Source organism: Schistocerca cancellata, chromosome 10, assembly GCF_023864275.1.
Source record: "Schistocerca cancellata isolate TAMUIC-IGC-003103 chromosome 10, iqSchCanc2.1, whole genome shotgun sequence".
Lineage (NCBI taxonomy): Eukaryota > Metazoa > Arthropoda > Insecta > Orthoptera > Acrididae > Schistocerca > Schistocerca cancellata.
The window spans coordinates 139,999,389-140,019,654 of record NC_064635.1 but is presented as its reverse complement, the minus strand read 5'-3'; the positions used below and the strand labels follow the sequence as shown (position 1 = coordinate 140,019,654).

The following is a 20,266-nucleotide window of genomic DNA, read 5'->3' as shown; positions in this document are numbered from 1 at the left end:
GGCCTCAGTTGCCTGAGACTGCAGTCATGTGTATGTAAGTTGCATTTGTGAGAGTGTGTATGTGTGAATCTGTTGTCTTAAGTTTTTTGAATGCCTTACTGGCCGAAGCTATTATTTGTGACAGTCCCTTTATTGTGCCTTTCTGCGACTCAGCATCTCCGCTATATGGTGAATAGCAACTTTCCTTTTCACAATATTGTTACATTCCATCCTGGATTTTCCATTGTTTAATAGCATTGTCAGTTATTTAAAAGGAAAAAAAAATCTTCAAATATTTAGACCTAATGTTACATGTTTAGTATGTCACCACTAAATATGATCCAGTTTGAACAGTGGATGCTTGGAGTTATTTTTGTATACTGGCTTTGTCCAGTGTATTTCCTGCTGTTGACTGGTTTTTAGTACTGAAAAATATGTAGTTATGTTTATTTTAGTTTAATTTCATGTTGCCTTTGGATAATTGTATGTTAGAATGATCTTATGTAGACTACATTTTGCTGGTGAATTTTTTAAAGATACCATTTGAAAATGGACTGGTAGCTGTGAAACAAATTGTGGTACAAGAAAGAAAATTAGATCATGTGGAATTTTAGCACTGTGTCTACATCACCAGCTATGGTTATCTCAAAATGACAAGAGTTGGTTGTAATAAGCACTGAATAACTAGTGAAAAACATCTTTTATAGAGAATATGTGAAAGTGTTTCCAGATATCTTTTTTTGTGAGACTGCTTTCTGAATTAGGTTGTGAAAGGAACAAAGTTGTTAACCAAAGTATGCTTGTATGGTCATCAGGTCACCTGAACCACTATGCATGGGTTAACTATGCTTCAAAGTCAAGATATCTCAATTTCCCACTCGTACTGTAGTGGACAGGCAGTGGACACAACTGTGTTAATAATGCTATATTTGAAGTTACAGGATTTTATTGCTGAAAATGTTCTGCTTGTGAAAATTAAACTGAAGTAATATCTTCTGCTCTCCATGCAGACAGGAAACGAGTGAAGAGGAGGCTATTGCGACATTTACTGCTGCACCACAGCTCCGAACTGTGATTCTGGACAAAGAAGTCTCATCCAGGGTCTTTGAGGCTCTATCCAGAAGCTGCCCACACCTGACCACTTTGGAGATGGATTTTTTTCAGGTGCTGACTTTCTCGGTAAGTATCCCGTATCTGTGCTGGAGAGATCCCTGCTACGGAAGAAGTATCGCACACTATGAGTGGTGTCTGAAAAGTAATTAAATTATTTTTTCTTATTATGCTCCTGCCAGTCTCAGCTAAGCTCCCTCCTATCTTGACCAATTTGAACTAAATCAGATATCTTGGGTGGCGTCATAACTTTGCAATGCTGTGTAGCTCACAAGGGGATTGTATGAACTTCCCTCACTGATATGATTCATATTGGCAGGCTGTGTAGGGCAAGAGTAGGACTCCAACATATGTAAATAGCAAGATGCAACTGTTTATGAGGAAATGGAATTTGAACATTTTACGTGTGCTTATATAATTCATATGGATTGTATGCCAAGCAGGTAAGTGTGTAGTTTCATTGGTGCAAGGTCCATGCAGCAAATATCGGTTCCGGCACTCTTTTTACATTCCCACATAATTCTAACAAGACATATATGGGGTATGGCATGAAATTGTGTGATGACCGAGAACAGCTTACAAATGTTATGCAATCAGTTGAACAAGCAACAAGGGAAGAAGCAACAGCAGAAGAACCAACATCAACAGAAGAAACAACAGCAGAAGAATCAATAGGAGCTACGCATAACAAGAGAAAAACTTCACCACCATGCCATCTTAAGGATTTTTTAGTAGAAACTGGGAGGAAAAAAGAAACATTAAGATAAGTAATCGACAAAAAGTTGTGTCGGCCAGTTTAGAGTAGATAATTTTGATGACATCACTTTTGGAATAGCAAATAATAATTATGCATTTGAATATTGGAGGTTTATCAAGTAATGGCTTAGAAATATTTCTAGAGAGAACAAAATGGTCTGTAAAGCTTATTTGCTTAAGTGAACATCGGCTTAAAGATGAAAATATAAATTTATTGAACAAATTTACAGATTATGAAGTATCGGGTAGCTTTTGTAAAGGCAATGGGTATGATGGTTCATGTAATCTGGTTCATGCATCAGTAAAATACCAAATTAAGCAAAACTTCAATAATTTAAATGAAGAACACACATTTGAGAGTTGCTGCACAGAATTAAGGACTATAGCATGCTGATATTCAGCATATATTGTACCCCTGGTTACTCAGTGTCCTGCAGTTTTCTGGTCAAACTTGAAAATTTACTCCACCAACTCAAAACTGAAAAAAATGACACCATAACACCATCAAAACTGAAAAGTTGTGTAAAAAAATTGTTGTTTGTGCTGATTTTAATATAGATGTGATAAAAAATGACAATTTGCCTTTAAGATGCAGGAGCTGATGTCCACACATGGTTTTATTCTGAAATTTGTAGAAATGACAAGGGTAACTGCTTCATCGGCATCCTGCATAGATAACATTGCTAGTAGCTTAAACTACAGAGTAACAGAAAAAAGTATACTAAGCTTAGGGATCTCAGACCACAGTGCTCTATTGGTGCCATTACCCCGTGTTAGCCCAAAGCACACAAATAAGAAAATCAGAAATTTTAGACAAGAAAATATAGAAATGTTCATCAATAAAATCAGCCTCATCTCATGGCCATTTACTGCCAAGTCCTCAGTAAATGAAAATTTCAATAACTTTTTGGAGGCCTTCTTGATGGTGTGCAATGAATGCTTTCCTTTTATAACTATAAAAACTGACACACCTAACAAGGGTTCATGGATAACAAGGGGTATTCAGATTTCAAGCTTGAGGAAAAGAGAACTTCATATGGAGGTGAAAGTCAATCGAGACCCAGAATTCTTAAATTATGTAAGGCAATATGAGAAAATCTTTGATAAAGTTGCCAGACAATTGGCAAATAATAATTACATTTCAAATGCTAAAAACAAGGCTAAAGCAATATGAACCACTGTAAAGAATGAAATAGGTATCAAAAAAGGTAGACAATGGAAACTTGAACTGGTGGTTGAAGGTGAGACTGTTATGGACCCTACACAAATCTGTGAAGTGTTTAACAGCCACTTCATAAATCCATGAAAAACTGATGAACTTTCACTGCCAAATGTGTAACTGTTTCCAGTTTATGTAACCCCACTAAATTTAAATTCACCCATGTATCCTATTCTGAAGTAGCTGATATAAAGTTCTTAAAGAATTTAAATTCTGTAGGCTGGGATGAAATTCCTACAAAAATAATAAAGGCAGTCACCTATAGTATTGCACTTCCTCTGTCCCTTATAATGAATCAATCTTTCAAGGAAGGATATTTTCCTGATAGACTGAAGTATGCTGAAATACAACCCATTTACAAACTGGCAGACATGAAGAAGTGAGTAATTATCGACCAATCTCATTGTTATCAATATTTTCCAAAGTATTTGAAAAAGCTACATGTAACCACACAGTTAACTATAATAATCTGCATAATATTATCCAGAAGAATCAGGTTGGTTTCCAAGGAGGACACTGCACTGAGCAAGCCATTAATGAACTTATTACAAACATTAGTAGTAGTCTAGATAAAAATATGAATGTATTGGGCATCTTTTGTGACCTAAGTAAAGCCTTTGACACAGTAGATCACAAACAACTACTACGCAAGCTACAGGCGTATGGTTGTAGTGAAAGGTTGCTGAGATGGATGTCATTTTAACCATTAAACAGGAAACAAAGAACAGTAATAGAAGAAACTGGTAAGAGATTCTTCTCAAGTTGGAAAAAGACAGAACAAGGTGTGCCACAAAGATCTGTCCTTGGGCCAATATTGTTCTTGTATTATATAAATGACCTGCCGACTAACATAAATTCAGACACTATTCTTTATGTGGATGACTCTACAGCAATAGTCTGTTGCAAGAAAAGTGAAAATTTAAATAGTCATCTTCAGCAGTCTCTGGCTGAAATTGAGGCCTGGGTGAGTAATAATGGTCTGGAATTAAATCTGACAAAGACATAAATCATTCACTTGGCCACAAAACAAGCTGTACAGGATATACTAGAAATACCATATGAGGACAATCACTTAGCCACCACAAACTGTACCAAATTTCTAAGCGTAATGTTGAACAAGAGTTTATTATGGACAGACCATGTACGAGGGGCATTTGAAAAGTCCATGCAAAGTCCGAGAGATGGCACCACCTGTGCGCATCAATGTAATGTTTAGTTAGTAGCATCTTTGGAAAAAAATGCACACCAAGTTTCAGCCATATTGGTCTATCTCTTTGTATTTGGCATTCATGTGAATGATGGAAGTTGAGTGATTCTAAAAATGGACGAAAAAGAATTTCGTGTGGTGATTAAACATTACTTTATGAAAGGCAAAACACCTCAGGAGACTAAAGAGAAGCTTGATAAACATTTCGGTGACTCTGCATCTTCGATTAGAACAGTTTATAAGTGGTTTCAAAATTTTCGGAGTGGCCATATGGACACAAGTGATGCTGAACACTGGACGCCCTGTGGAGATTACAACTCCGTAAATCATTGATAAAATCCATGATATGGTGATGGATGACAGAAGAGTTAAGGTGTGTGAGATTGCTAGTGCTTTGGGCATCTTGAGTGAATGGGTACATAATATTTTGCATAAACATTTGGACATGAGAAAGCTGTCCATGAGATGGGTTCCACGATTGCTCGCGCTTCACCAAAAACTGAATCATGTGAAGTGTTGCAAGGATGGTTTGCAGCTGTTCAGGAAGAATCTGTGGGACTTTAAGCATCGTTTCCTCACTGTGGATGAAACACGGATACATTACTATACTCCTGAGACCAGACAACAATCTAAACAATGGGTTACCAAGGGAGAATTTGCACACAAAAAGGCGAAGACCATTCCTTCGGCTTGAAAGGTTATGGCGACTGTCTTTTGGGATTTGCAAGGGATAATCCTCATCAACTGTCTAGAAAAGGGTAAAACTATTACAAGTGCATATTATTCATCGTTATTGGACCGTTTGAAAACCAAGCTGCAAGAAAAATGCCGGCGATTTGACTGCAAAAAAGTCCTTTTCCATCACGACAGTGCAACAGCACACACCTCAGCACCCGTTGAGGTCACAAAATTATTGGAAATAGGATTCCAACTCATTTCACATCCCCCCCCCATTCTCCAGACTTGGCTCCCTTGGACTACTATTTGTTCCGCAATTTGAAGAAATGGCTGGCGGGACAAAGATTTTGTTCAAACAAGGAGGTGATTGTAGCAACTAATAGGTATTTTGCAGACTTGGATAATTCCTATTATTCAGAAGGGATCAACAAATTAGAACAGTGTTGGAAAAAGTGTGTAAGTCTAAAAGGAGACCATGTCAAAAAATACAAAAAGGTTTACCCCAAACACGTAAGTAGTTTTTATTTTTGCATAGACTTTTCAAACACTCCTCGTAGATGTCATGTATCACCGTCTAAATACTCTAATATTGCAGTGAATGTTATAAGCAGCATAATAGAAAGACCAAGCCCTTGATCTTATGACTGTTCCTGGCATCTACACTCCTGGAAATGGAAAAAAGAACACATTGCCACCGGTGTGTCAGACCCACCATACTTGCTCCGGACACTGCGAGAGGGCTGTACAAGCAATGATCACACGCATGGCACAGCGGACACACCAGGAACCGCGGTGTTGGACGTCGAATGGCGCTAGCTGCGCAGCATTTGTGCACCGCCGCCGTCGGTGTCAGCCAGTTTGCCGTGGCATACGGAGCTCCATCGCAGTCTTTAACACTGGTAGCATGCCGCGACAGCGTGGACGTGAACCGTATGTGCAGTTGACGGACTTTGAGCGAGGGCGTATAGTGGGCATTCGGGAGGCCGGGTGGACGTACCACCGAATTGCTCAACACGTGGGGCGTCAGGTCTCCACAGTACATCGATGTTGTCGCCAGTGGTCGGCGGAAGGTGCACGTGCCCGTCGACCTGGGACCGGACCGCTGCGACGCACGGATGCACGCCAAGACCGCAGGATCCCACGCAGTGCCGTAGGGGACCGCACCGCCACTTCCCAGCAAATTAGGGACACTGTTGCTCCTGGGGTATCGGCGAGGACCATTCGCAACCGTCTCCATGAAGCCGGGCTACGGTCCCGCACACTGTTAGGCCGTCTTCCACTCACGCCCCAACATCGTGCAGCCCGCCTCCAGTGGTGTCGCGACAGGTGTGAATGGAGGGACGAATGGAGACGTGTCGTCTTCAGCAATGAGAGTCGCTTCTGCCTTGGTGCCAATGATGGTCGTATGCGTGTTTGGCACCGTGCAGGTGAGCGCCACAATCAGGACTGCATACGACCGAGGCACACAGGGCCAACACTCGGCATCATGGTGTGGGGAGCGATCTCCTACACTGGCCGTACACCACTGGTGATCGTCGAGGGGACACTGAATAGTTCACGGTACATCCAAACCGTCATCGAACCCATCGTTCTACCATTCCTAGACCGGCAAGGGAACTTGCTGTTCCAACAGGACAATGCACGTCCGCATGTATCCCGTGCCACCCAACGTGCTCTAGAAGGTGTAAGTCAACTACCCTGGCCAGCAAGATCTCCGGATCTGTCCCCCATTGAGCATGTTTGGGACTGGATGAAGCGTCGTCCCACGCGGTCTGCACGTCCAGCACGAACGCTGGTCCAACTGAGGCGCCAGGTGGAAATGACATGGCAAGCCGTTCCACAGGACTACATCCACCATCTCTACGATCGTCTCCATGGGAGAATAGCAGCCTGCATTGCTGCGAAAGGTGGATATACACTGTACTAGTGCCGACATTGTGCATGCTCTGTTGCCTGTGTCTATGTGCCTGTGGTTCTGTCAGTGTGATCATGTGATGTATCTGACCCCAGGAATGTGTCAATAAAGTTTCCCCTTCCTGGGACAATGAATTCACGGTGTTCTTATTTCAATTTCCAGGAGTGTATATCTATGAGACAATTAAGTTTTCTAAACGAAACCCACAACTTTTTGAGGATAACCTGTTTAAGCATGATCATAAAACAAGAAACAAATATCAGTATAAGTTACCAACTCATAGGCTAAAACTGTTGGAGAAAACACCTTACTATATGGGTATGAGGCTGGGAAATAAAGTCTGTGAAAAATTTAAAAATTATGAACCAGAAGAATTTGGACATCATTTAAAAAAACTATGTAAGTAAATATTATTACAGTGTAGAATAATTTATGAGTGACTGTCACAAATAACTGTGCCTAATGTTACATTTTATTGTCATGCTAAAAAAGTACTTTAAGTAAATATTTATTCTTAATTTTACTTTATTTTCAACATGATTATTTTAAATCATTTTGTGGTGCTTAAAATTACGAAATACCTGTAATTATTCTGTATACTTACAATTAGAAAGTAGCTTTAAACTGACAAGTCACTTATGTCCTAATCATCTGATTGTATATGACATGTGTTGTGACAGTAAAGTTTCTATTCTATTCTATTCTATTCTGTTCTATAGACACACTGGAAAAACCATGCACTTGCAAAGATTCAGCATTCATTACAGGTGCTGTCTCTCAATATATTTAATGTGTGCCATGTTTTTACAATCAGTATTCTCCTGATTCATACAGTGCTCCATACATTACACATTATACTTGCCACACATGTGGATAAAACATTATAATTAAAATGACTATACTGATTTGATTGAAAGTTGAGTATCCAATTTTTTTGCAGTCTTATTATGAAATTTTTTTTTCTTTTTTCAGCATAAAGATTATGAAAATAATAAATGAATTATTCAGTAATGATAGATTGTACAGTCATAATTATGTGGGAAGAAAAAAAATGCAGGTGGGGATATTCCATCTGTGGACCTCGTGACCCCAAAACTAACCACTTAACAAGCTCGGCTGTCGACTTCATGAGTACTATCGGCCATAGAAAATATATAAATATGTATAAAATGTTCAAACTTGATTTTCTCAAAAATGGTTGAGAGTTCTGTCTTCATATTTACGTATGCTGAAATTGTAGTCATGCCCTATACATCCCATAAGAATCAAATAGGTGAGGGAAATTCGTACGGTCTCTTGTCTGTCAGTATTAGACTTTGAGACCATCAGTGTTGTTGTTTCTGTGAACCTCTTTACAGTGTACATGTTGGCACACACAGTGGCGTTTACAGGTGTCACGATGAGTTCTGTACCAAATTCAAATCCCTTTTTTATTCAGAATTGTCTTGATCACATCAGTCAGTGTTAAGAGTTTATTGGATTTGATGCTTATGAGACATTCCTAGAGTTAAAAAATACAGAAAAGGTGAGATGCAAAGTTAATGTTAAATTAAAAAAAATTAATAGTACAAGGCAAAGAAGGGAATAAAAATATACTCAGTACCTTATCCCGAAAGTTACATGTGTCTTATATGCCTATATCAGTCAGTTGACATCAAGTTGTACAGCTTCTTATACGTTGTACTTGTCAGGCAGAACAGTTATCTTCTTAGAAAGTCACTTATAAGTATGGAAAAACCTATAACACTCATTATTTTAATGTAATCCACTACAGTTTTCAGTATTTGAAGAAACTACAATGAATTATGAATAGTAGACCACTCATCTGATAAAGAGTGATTATCTTATAGGTTTTTTAAACATTCAGATTTTTAAGTAATTGTTCCAGATGTCGGACTAAAGTACAGTTGAGGCTCTTCTACGTACGTAACTGTTCCATTTTATAAGGCAAAGCAGCTGATATCCAGTGACTGAGGTGGGTGTCAGGTGACTGTTCGGCATGCTACTTTTGTAAACAGGTACTGGCTATGTTTTTACTTCCCTCTTTATCTTGCATTTTGTAATTTTCTTATATTTAATAATAACTTTTGAATTTTTTCATCAAGTCAAAAATCCAGTGAGATAGAGACAACTGTAAATGAAATTGTGAGTCCAAAAGTATTTTCAAAAATAGATTGGGTGCACCAATTTGACAGTGTCAAATTTCACTCAGATTGAAGTATGGTGAGCTATGACAAAACTACAAGGACTCTGCATCGTGAAATTCTCAAGTTTTTAGGTGATAAATATCGTTTCAGTGGGTCCAGGAAGACGTCAGTGATCAGTCCCACACTATAGTCTCCTGCCAACAAAAGTGATGAAACTTTCAAACAATGTCTGTCAAATGAGTGTGCAGATCATAGAAGAGGCTCTCGGTGTTCCGAAAACTACTATGCGCGACACAGTTAGTCGCAATTTGAACTTGCAGAAAATTTGCGCTGAGTCAGTCACCAAACTCCGACTGACTTCCCTGAGAATGACGGTACAATGATGGTGAGAAAAATATTGAAACACATTTTTTTTTTGTGGGGGGGGGGGGGGGTCACTCGGATGCAACCACGAGACTGGACACCTAAGTTAGGACAGCCCCCCTGAAAGACTCCTCACCTTGAGGAGCCGAGAATGAGTGGGTCAAAACTGAAGATTCTACTAGTCATCCTTTTCCACAGTGGTGGGAATGTTTGCAAAGATTTTTTTTGCCTGAGGATAGAGAGGTAGGCCTGTCCTACCACATAGATGTGCTCATGAGGTTAAGGAAAAAGGCTGTCCAAACATAAAGTGACATCCACAATGCCCATCAGTTGCATGGTGGCAATGCTCAAACCTGCTAGTCGTGGCCAGCTGCAACTCAGCTATGCTGTCACACCTGTCATCCTATCCGGCAGAGGCAGACATTTTCCAATTTCTTGTTCCTGAGAATTGATTCAGTCTGAATGGAATTAGTTTTGAGACAACTGAAACAATCCAACCTCTGTTTTGGACAGTTGAGCTATATTAACACAGACTGTAGAAGTTGTTTATTGCCAACATTATAGTCTGACAGTGTTGTCCGGCAACATTGTGGCCACATGTGAGAAGTAGCAATTTGTGGATGTGTTCTTAATTAAGTAAATTAACTGCCAGATGTATGCCTTTTCTAGAATGCTGAAGTTCTATTTTGAATAGTTTGAATAGATCACTTAAAAGCAATTAATCCAAAAATTGGTGAAGCTGATACAAATATGAAAGTTATACCAGTTACAGCCGAACTGGCGCTCATCCTCCATTTTTCTGCTGGCGGTGATTCGTACTAAAATTTTACATACTTCTCTGAAGTGCCATTCTCATTGGTAGGCTTCCTGGCTTGAGGCATTTGCAATGCTTTTGGTGGAAGGAATCAAGGAATTCATTGAACCACGAATTTGAAGATGCAATATGGATGCATGATTTTACAACCGCACACTCAGATAAACTAAATGAATTTTTCCAAGGGAAAGAACAGTCAATAACTACTATGCATCACCAGGTGGAGGCATTTGAAATAAAATAAGTGTATAAAGTTGGGAATCATAAATAACAGTTATGGGCATTTTTCCTTTCGTGCAGAAAAGCAGCAATAAAAATTCTCTCAAAGATTTACATATAATATGTGACCTGATAGAGGAATTGAACAGTAGATTTTGAGACTTCGAAGACAATAAAGTAAGTTTCAATCTCTTTTGTTCCTCTCTCTGCATAAGTGCAGACTAAGTCTCCAACAAGGATTTACATATGGCTTGTGTACATTTTCAGTGTCACTCAGATTTTGAAGTATATGTACCTCTATTGGAATTCTATCAAAAGTATGTCACCAAGGAAAAATACTGTGGACTTATTAGCCGTGCTCTGTCTGTTTTGCATCACTTTTTTCTAGTCACTGACACACATTAGGAGAATTGATTTAGAGTTGTGTCAAACCAGGTATTGGAAGCCGTGTTCAATAGAAGCAGTGCCAGGCCCTCCTTTTAATCTTTTAGTGTGTGTGTGTGTGTGTGTGTGTGTGTGTGTGTGTGTGTGTGTGTGTGTTTTTTCTAATGTTCTGATGACGTAAAGTGTGAGTGTGAGTGTGGGTTATACTGATATATTTCCCCAATCCACATTCCACTTCTTTACGAGGTGACTCACTTCGAATTTTGCAGCCCCTCTTATTTACGAGATAATCAGCTGCTGGAAAATCTCTTGACTTCTTTGTTGAATAGCGCTAGGTACAGTAACTTTTAAGCCTCTTTCTACTTATAAAATGAGAAGACATGCAAACTTTCCTTTTCGTCAGTTAACAATGTATTCGACTTTGAATATTTAGAGTTTGAATATTTAGAGTTTCCCTTGAGAATTTAAGGTTTTACTCTGGGCATTTAATTGAGAATTTACTGACCTTAGAGTCGCATTCTGAGCTTTGATTAAATTTACCAACTCAGCCCAGTCAGGCACCTCTTTGCTAATTTTCATGGCCATAGCTGGGTCTTGAGTTTCCCCAACCTGTTTTAGATTTTACATACTTTTGTTTGCTTTAGCTCTGGTAAGCATTTAAAACTAACTTTAAATATGATAACTACACAAATAAAGTTCACTCAAAAGTATCTTGTACCACTTCGTACTGAAGTAATGAAGTTTTGTTTTACGCTCACCCGGCGTAGAATTCTCGTAGCATCGGTGAGGGGATGTGGCGGCAGGTCAGCACCGGTGAACATCAGCTGGTGCCGATGGTGTCGGATGTATGTTGGTTTTTCGTGTGTGCATCTCTGCGACATGTGAGAGCTCTATAATCCCTGCACTGGATCTTCTTGGTTGAAGCGTTCTATGTGTATTTCTTCTTAGACAAATACGTTGAATTCTTCTTTGCTGTTTTATCGTTGTGAATTTTTCATGTCTTCACTAATTTTCATTCAAATTTTGCTCCATTAGATACTTGTACATATTCCAATGTGTCAGATTAAATTCCTTGTCGTATTATGTTTGGATGCTATGGCAACACACAACAGCTTCTTTTCTCGTTTTTTCAGTCCTTTCACACAGGTTCTGATGTCTTAAAGTGTGAAAATAGACATACAAACTTTCCTTTTCATCAGTTAATGATGTATTTGACTTTCGTGCACAATATAATTCACACTTTTAACTTACATATGTAACTTTCTGTAAGTACCTCGTACCGTCGAACATTAGAAACAAATTGAGTTACAGTTAAAAGAAAGTTGGCTTGACTACCATGACTTTCTTTACCCTGTGGCGCATAGTGTCCACTACAGTGGACAGCTGTTAATAGTCACTTCTTTGACATTTTCAATCAGTCCTGAGACTGCAAATGCACACTGTTCAGTGATGCACACTGTTCAGTGCAGTGGGCACTCCGTACTGGTGTTGTGTCCTGCATGCATTTGCAGCCTCATGACTGATTGAAACTGCCAGAGAATTGACCATTAAAAGTTGTCTACTGCAGAGAAATTCGTGCACCACAGTATTAAAATGAATCAGAAAATAAGTCTTGCCTCTACCAGGGCTGAGTCAGTTTTCTACAAGAGTACTATTTCAACTGTTTTTGTTTCACATAACAATAGTCAATGACACAATAAGCACAGAGTAGCATAAAAACTACACGGTACTTCCTTACACACACACACACACACACACACACACACACACACACACACACACACACACACACACTAAAAGATCTATGCATTGTCCGACAGGTACTTGTCGGTGCCATTTGACTGCCATGTCTTCTTTCTTCCCGCAGCTGATTTTAAACCTGCACGCACAAACATGTGACGTACAGTAGATAGGATTTTATCATCCCACAACCATATCTAGAATATCGTGTGTTCGAGATGGTAGAATACTGAGTGGTTCTAGAATTTACACAGAAATTGTCAAATCACTACAGTGTTAACCATGCAACCCATGTGCCGGTTGCTGTAAATGGGTTAGGTTGGCCCCAGTGGTTTAACACTATCCAAAAAAAGAGGGAATTTGCTAAAATAAATTCTTGAGATGATACAGCTTATTTTCACACTTCACCAGTAAAATATTTACCTTCATAATTAGCAGTAGTATATATTTGCAGGTACAAATCTGTTGCTGCCATTATGTGTTTTTAGATTTTTGAGTGAGGCATGTGATAAACAACCTTTCAGAAACAAATGGTAATTAATTAATACAACACAATTGCTTAGTAAATCAGTTTTCTTCTCCATTTATATTCTCCACCCTCCCCTCTCCCATCCCATCAGTCAGATGACAGTACTGCAGTGTGACCAAAGAGTCTGCCACACATAGCAGAGACAGTTACATCTGCAGATGCAGTCCGTCTAATTTTGGAATTCTGGAGCAGTTTTGTCACCCATTTTATCCTTCCCCCAGTCTGATGAGTTGATTTGTGAGGATTTGCAGAATTGATGTACTGTATTTAAGAGATGGAATTTTTTTTTTTTTCTGTACTCATACCAGTTCTCCAAATTATGTACAGCATATTATGAGGCTGCTTCACTTTGATTCAGGAAGCTGACAACCTGTTTGTTGGCTGTAGAGAGATCCGCACACTGTCCATTTCCGTGAGGGGTCTCTGGGCGAACTTGAGGTTGTTGGACGCCGTGGCACGGCTGGCACACCTGCGAGTGCTGCACATACAGCATGTTGAAATTGCGGACGAGGTGATTCCGCTGCACATTTTAGCTGAGGGCTGCCCACATATATGTGACTTGCGCCTCGGTGGCAGTTGTGGCCTATGCTACCGGATTCGAGATGCCGAGTATTTCATCAGTTCCCATAAATGTGTGCTCAAGCGCCTGCGTACCAGGTTGACATCAGTTGAGGGCAGGTGAGTCTAAAAGTCGTGACACTCATTCTTTGAGTGCTGTGTTCCCACTTCTGCTGTGCCTGCTCTTACTGTTCCTCAGTTTGCTCGCTACAGGCGGGTCCTCTTTCTGGCATCTGACCTGCCCTTCCTTTTTGAGCTTCACCAAACTGTTCCACCCCCCTTCCTGAGGAACTGTTGGTTTCAAAAGCTAGGAAGTGTATCAGTTGTACATCTATGTGCTTGTTATCAGCAGTACTGATTTCACATCTTGAAGGTAAGTGCTGCCCAGCAATTGGGTATCACAAACAAATCAGCTTTTTTTTAAAAAAAAAATATTCTTTGATAAAATCATATTTTATACCAAGGTAACTTACAGTGAAATCAGATGTAGCCTGGAGCGTGTATTGCTTCTGTGTCCAATGTTTTGTAAAGTATTTATTATAGTCCTTGATACCTGTCTCAGCAGGATAATTTACAAATTTCAGTTTAAGAACTATATGTAGAGTATAATCAAAATGCTCATTTCTGTGCCAGTGCAAAGGACCTTTCTTGAAGAAATTGTCACCTAAATCAAATCTGGTGAATTTCAGAAGATTAATTAGGATAAGAGATGACTTAAGTCAATAGAATTGAAGACTGATATCATCTACTGTTAATTATTTTTCAATTTTCATAGAGTCACACGAGAGATATTATGTTTGGCAGTCTGCTATGTACAAAAATTTGAAAGAACTTGGAAATCCAAGCACAATGGTTTGTCTTCAGAAGGGACACTGAATTATGCTTTGACACACACAGTGATAAAGAAAATAGAAAAATAACAAACTGTGTTCTCCTCTTGTGGTCTTAATTTAAATTTATCACAGGTATTTTTCAACAATAAACTGTTTTTGCCACTGTCAATGATGAGTAGACTTGATATCACAGAAAGATATGGACTCCATGAGATGGTGTCTTTGAGAAAAGAGACTACAGTTGATACCAAAATTTCAGTTTAATTGTCTCTCGTCTGCTCAAAAATTCTGAATAAAAATTGATGATTTCAGAGATATCTGAATATTCCATCACCTTTGTGTGCTAAATTTCAGTTTTTTAGTAATTAACATTGATACTGGAACAAGTGTTGTGAAATTTCTTCAAGTTTGGTAAATTGGGACCTATGTATCTACTATTCATATTGTCCTAAAAAAAATGCTTATGCGCTTGAATTCAGACATGCATTGTGTAAAAGGCAAGAAGTGTTTTTACAAAAAGTTTTCATTTAAAACTCACACACCTCCAAAATTGTTGGTATTTTTTGTTAATTATTTTTATTTTTTTGGCTACTCTCTTCTGAAGTAAGTTAAATAACTGAAATATGTGCAAAATTGCTGGAATTGACTGAGTAGTAGATATTATTTTTATTTTGAAATGCATTTAAGCAATGGAAAAACCCCATAGAAGAGGCCTTTAGCCCCACAGTTATGATTCAGCACTCAAAGACAACAGTGAACATGACTGTTTGATTTTCCCTTTACATTCACAAATAGCCAAAGTGAAATTTATGCATGATACAGTCATTTCCAGTGAAGTCATATAATTATAATTGCTATGAATCACTGCTTCTAATGCACAATTGTTGGCACAAATAAGTTTTACCATGCCCATCCCCTGTATGGGGGTGATAAATATACAAAATTTTAGCAATTTTTATCTCTGTTTTTCCATTTTATTGCACTCCAAAGTTTAGAAGTTTTGTTGTTTTCACCATTGTGTTGCCACAAAATGACACTTTAACATTTGGAAAATAAATTAAATTTCTCTTTTCTCAAATGAAATGACACAATTTCGGAGACTGTACAGGTCTCATAGAGAGATGATTTTTATTTAACTTTTTTTATTTACCATCCAGTCTATGTGAAATTATGTGGTTATATACTCTCTAGACTGTTGATTGTAAAGAAGAATCTCATACTTTTAAATACAAGTATCAACATAGGAAAAAATGCATACTTCCTGTTTTCTACTCTAGTTTGCATAAAACAAGGCTGACCATTACATCAGATAGACTGCTTCTGTGAGAATGTAAAATTAATAACTGAAGATTCGAGGGTCAGCTTAGTGCTCTTCATTGCCACACACACTATGGTCTCCCACTGATGACTTCTTGGCCATGAAGATGCTGTTATGCCCCACGCACTAACTTCAGTCTGTTCGGAAAACTGTCTCCAGAGCCACAAACATTCAACTATGCTCCATTATTTATTTATTCGTCCTTAGACTGTAGCACAACAGTATTAGACTTTTAAGGTACATTACAGAAATAGCGTATACTAAGCATGTAAAATGTAGGATGGGATTAGATGAGGATGTGGCATGGAGTTGGTCAGTGGAACCAGCATTCACTTTAGCAGCTTTGGAAAACCTTAGAAAATCCAAGTCGGAATACTTTCGACCTAATTGAAATTTTAAGTGATTAAACCTTTGAAAGATATAGCTTCAACCACCAATAATGTTTTTTAAACAGTACTACATACGTTAGACATATTTTTTGTGGATAGAGCACAGACACTTCTCCCAATTGGTGTTTTAGGATGACCAGCAACAAAAAACACTGAGGGATGGGAACCTCTCATTTGGGCCAATGGAATGATGGCAGTGGTCCTCAAGGAGGCATAAACTGAACAGTTATGGAAACTTCTGCTTTCAGGAAGTCTCTGGATGCTGAGGACCATTTTGCACAGGCAGAATTTGTCTGATTCTCTTCTGAAATAAAATAAAACTGAACTTTGGTGATGATAACATATTAAAACTGAAACTAAATCGAACAATGGAAAATCCAGGATGGAATGTAACAATACCAGAGAAGGAAAGTTGCTACTCACCATGAGTCACGATAGGCACAACAAAAATATTCACACAATTATAGTTTTTGGCCATTAAGGCTTTTTTCAGCAGTAGACACACACACACACACACACACACACACACACACACACACACACACACACACACTCATGCAAATGCAACTTGCACACACATCTGCTGTCTCAGAGAGCTGAAACCACACTGCGAGCAGCAGCACCAGTGCATGATTGGAGTGGCAATTGGGTGGGGGTAAGGAGGAAGCTGGGGCGGGGAGGGGGAGGGATAGTATGGTGGTTGTGAAGGCTTCAGTGACCGTAAGTATCCTCCCATCCTTGTACAAAAACAAATCTGTCGTGCCTTATCTCTCCAGTCTCTCAGGATGGGAGGATAATTACGGTCACTGAAGCCTTCACTACCACCTACCACCTCCCAAAGTCCCACACACAGTCCTGCCACAGAGGATCATTCCCCTCGTAACTCAGTAGCATCCAGGACTGGAGCAACTGAATTACATTCTCTGCCCCCTCCCCCCGTACCGTAATATTCCGCCATCCACCGAACCTACACAGTATACTCGTCCATCCTTACACAACCCCTGCTCCCAATCCCTTACCTCTTGGCTCATACCCCTGTAATAGACCTGGATGCAAGACCTGTCCCATACATCCTCCTACCACCACCTACTCCAGTCCGGTCACTAACATCACCTATCCCATCAAAGGCAGGGCTATCTGTGAAACCAGTCATGTGATTTACAAGCTAAGCTGCAACCACTGTGCTGCATTCCATGTAGCAATGACAATCAAAAGCTGTCTGTCCACATGAACGGCCACCAACAAACTGGCCAAAACACAAGTGGACCACCCTGTTGCTGAACATGCTGCCAAACATGATATCCGTCATCTCAATGACTGCTTCACAGCCTGTGCCATATGGATCCTTCCCACCAACACCAGTTTTTCTGCATTGCGCAGGTGAGAACTTTCGCTGCAATGCATCCTACATTCCCGTAACCCCCAGGCCTCAACCTTCGTTAGTCACTGTCCTCACCCATCCAGCCCCCTCCCTGTTCCCATTCCAGCGCTAAACAGCCGTCATTTCACCACCACACCAAGTCTTTTAATTTCTTTTTATTTCTCTCCTTTCTGCTACTTACCCCCTCCCCCCTCTACACCTTCCTTCCTGCCCTCCATATAAACTGCAACACTTCACTGTCTGCCACTCCCACCATATTATCCCTCCCCTTCCGTTCCCCAGCCTCCTCCTTACCCCCCACCCAGTCGCCACTCCCATCATGCACTGGCGCTGCTGCTCGCAGTGTGGTTTCAGCTGTCTGGGAATGCAGACGTGTGTGTGTGTGTGTGTGTGTGTGTGTGTGTGTGTGTGTGTGTGTGTGTGTGTGTGTCTGTTTACTGCTGACAAAGGCCTCAATGGCCGAAAGCTATAATTGTGTGAATCTTTTTGTTGTGCCTTTGCAACTCAGCATCTCTGCTATATGGTCAGTATCAACTTTCCTTCTCTGGTATTGTAAAACTGATACTATCCTGATGAAGATAGCATTTGAATTTTTAGGGATCTTTGTAAAATTTCCTTCTGTGCTATCTTTCAGCTGTTCTTCTCTTGTCTTTCTAAAATGAATTTGTTTTATTGTCCTCCAGAGCCATTACCAAAACAGTCGATTTTTTAATATTCTTAAGAATTTTTTATATTCAATAATGTGGCAACACTTGTACCTGACTATTCTCTAGGTGTATTACAATCTTTTGATTCCTTCCTATCCAGTCAACACTTAAAACACGTTTTCTGGTTTGGATTCATTGATGATATTTCCACGACTTTGGTTCGTGGCAGGAAAACCGTTGCTCTTTCCTCCATTTCTTAAACATATACTCCCAAATCCATTTCACCTGATCCTTCTCAACCCAACAAGTCATTTTCTTAGATGTCAATCTCCACCTCTCAGATGGCTCCATAAAGTCTTCTGTTCATGTCGAGTGCACAAACCACTAGCGATACCTCTGCTATGTAAACTGTCAGTGATTCCATGTAAAGAGTGTCTTCTTTACAATCTCACTGCATCTGCAGAGGAAAGCAAGAGTTGACTAAATATAATGATGACATTACCTACTTTACGTGATCAGGCCCAGAGGATCGTGCACAGCTACGAGCCTCCTGTTCCACTGGATTCTGTCACTAATCACCATCTGTGATGATCTGCAGCATGCCCTATACATTCCATCTCTCCACCTTTCTTTTCTCTTCCTAGTGGTTTTCTTCCACAGGAAGTAAAATCCATGGATTTAAAAGGCCATCAGTATTTATCTACCTGAGCAACATGTCCTGTCAATACTAGCTGCTTGCTTCTCATCAGGCCTACAGTATTTGGTTTATGTAGATTTATCACCTCATAATGTAGCCCAATCTTCCATTCTCAATGGTCTTGTCTTATGTTAGACCATAGATCTCCCTTAAGACTTTTTACTGGAAAATGAGGAGATTATTTAAGTCTTTTTTTTCTATATATTCCAAGTTTCACAACTCTACAGACCTACAGGTTATGTCAGTGTTTTGTACACATGGAATTTGAAATTCCTTTAGAGACTATGTGATTTGAAAAGCAGACACAGATTGAAGTACAATCAGTTTGCGGCTCGGATCCTCACTTTGATTTCTGCCTCACACAATGTGTCATCCATAAATATTATCCCCAGATATTTAAAATTATGAACCTTTTTGTATGATTGATAGTGACTGCCAGAGGCTGGAGTGGGTATCTTGAACAGATATGGGTCGAGCTCATCACCAGATACTCTTTCTTCAATTTATTCACAAGGAGATCTGTTCTACCCACTTTCACTCCCACACTGTTGCTCAACCACATCAGTTCTTCCTTGGATGTGGACGACAAGGCCACATCGTTGTCAATCGGAGGTGTGTGATTTTCTCACCCTCTAGCTCGATCGCTTCGGGTTTGTGTGGAAAGCCTCCCTCATTATTTTTTTCAAACATTGGGTTGAAGACTATTGGTGACAGACCATCTCTTTGTCTCAACCCTGTTTTTATGTAAAAGCTCTCCACAGCTTGGTTCCTGAGCTTCACTTTGCCTTTGGAATCAATGAGACAAGCATGAAGCAGGCCGATGAGTTTCTTGGGTATTGAAAATTTGGTTAGGCAACTCAAAAGGCTCTCCCAGTGCGTGCAGTATATGCCTTTGTAAAAGGTATGAAGAGCACATCTAGGTTTTCACCATATCCCAACATCTTGTTGGTGAGCCACCGCAGCACATAAATGTTGTTGACATTTTGAACAGCCCTTTCTGAAATCCCAATCACCTCTTCTGCAAACAGCTGGATTTTATCCAGTATACAGGTGGACAAGATCTTACAGGAGATATCCAGAAGGGCAATACCTCTGTAGATGGTGCAGTCCATTTTGTCACTTTTCTTGCATATAGAGCAGATGACTGTTGTCTTCCAGGTTTGTGGGATCTCCTCCAAACTCCAGATCCTCTTGATTAACTGGTGAAGTTTGTTCTCTCTCCTCCAGCTTGAATGACTTCTGCTTGGATTCCATCTTCTCCTGAACTTTTATTCTTCTTCAGCTTAATTATCTGAATCTTTATTGCCTCCAATGAAGGCAGTCTGTATTTCATCCAGGAATCGAAATAATGTCAGAATGTAGAAATTCAAACATATCTTTTAG

General features: G+C 39.6%; 1 protein-coding gene across 1 annotated transcript in view; it reads left to right on the top strand.

Moving 5' to 3' along the window:
• LOC126106387 (uncharacterized) overlaps positions 1-20,266 on the top strand; it is an 89,020-nt gene that overhangs the window by 43,344 nt on the left and 25,410 nt on the right. Inside the window, exons 3-4 of the mRNA XM_049912653.1 lie at positions 990-1,158; positions 13,419-13,738. Coding sequence (XP_049768610.1) covers positions 990-1,158; positions 13,419-13,738 — 489 coding nt within the window. The remainder of the gene's footprint in view (positions 1-989; positions 1,159-13,418; positions 13,739-20,266) is intronic.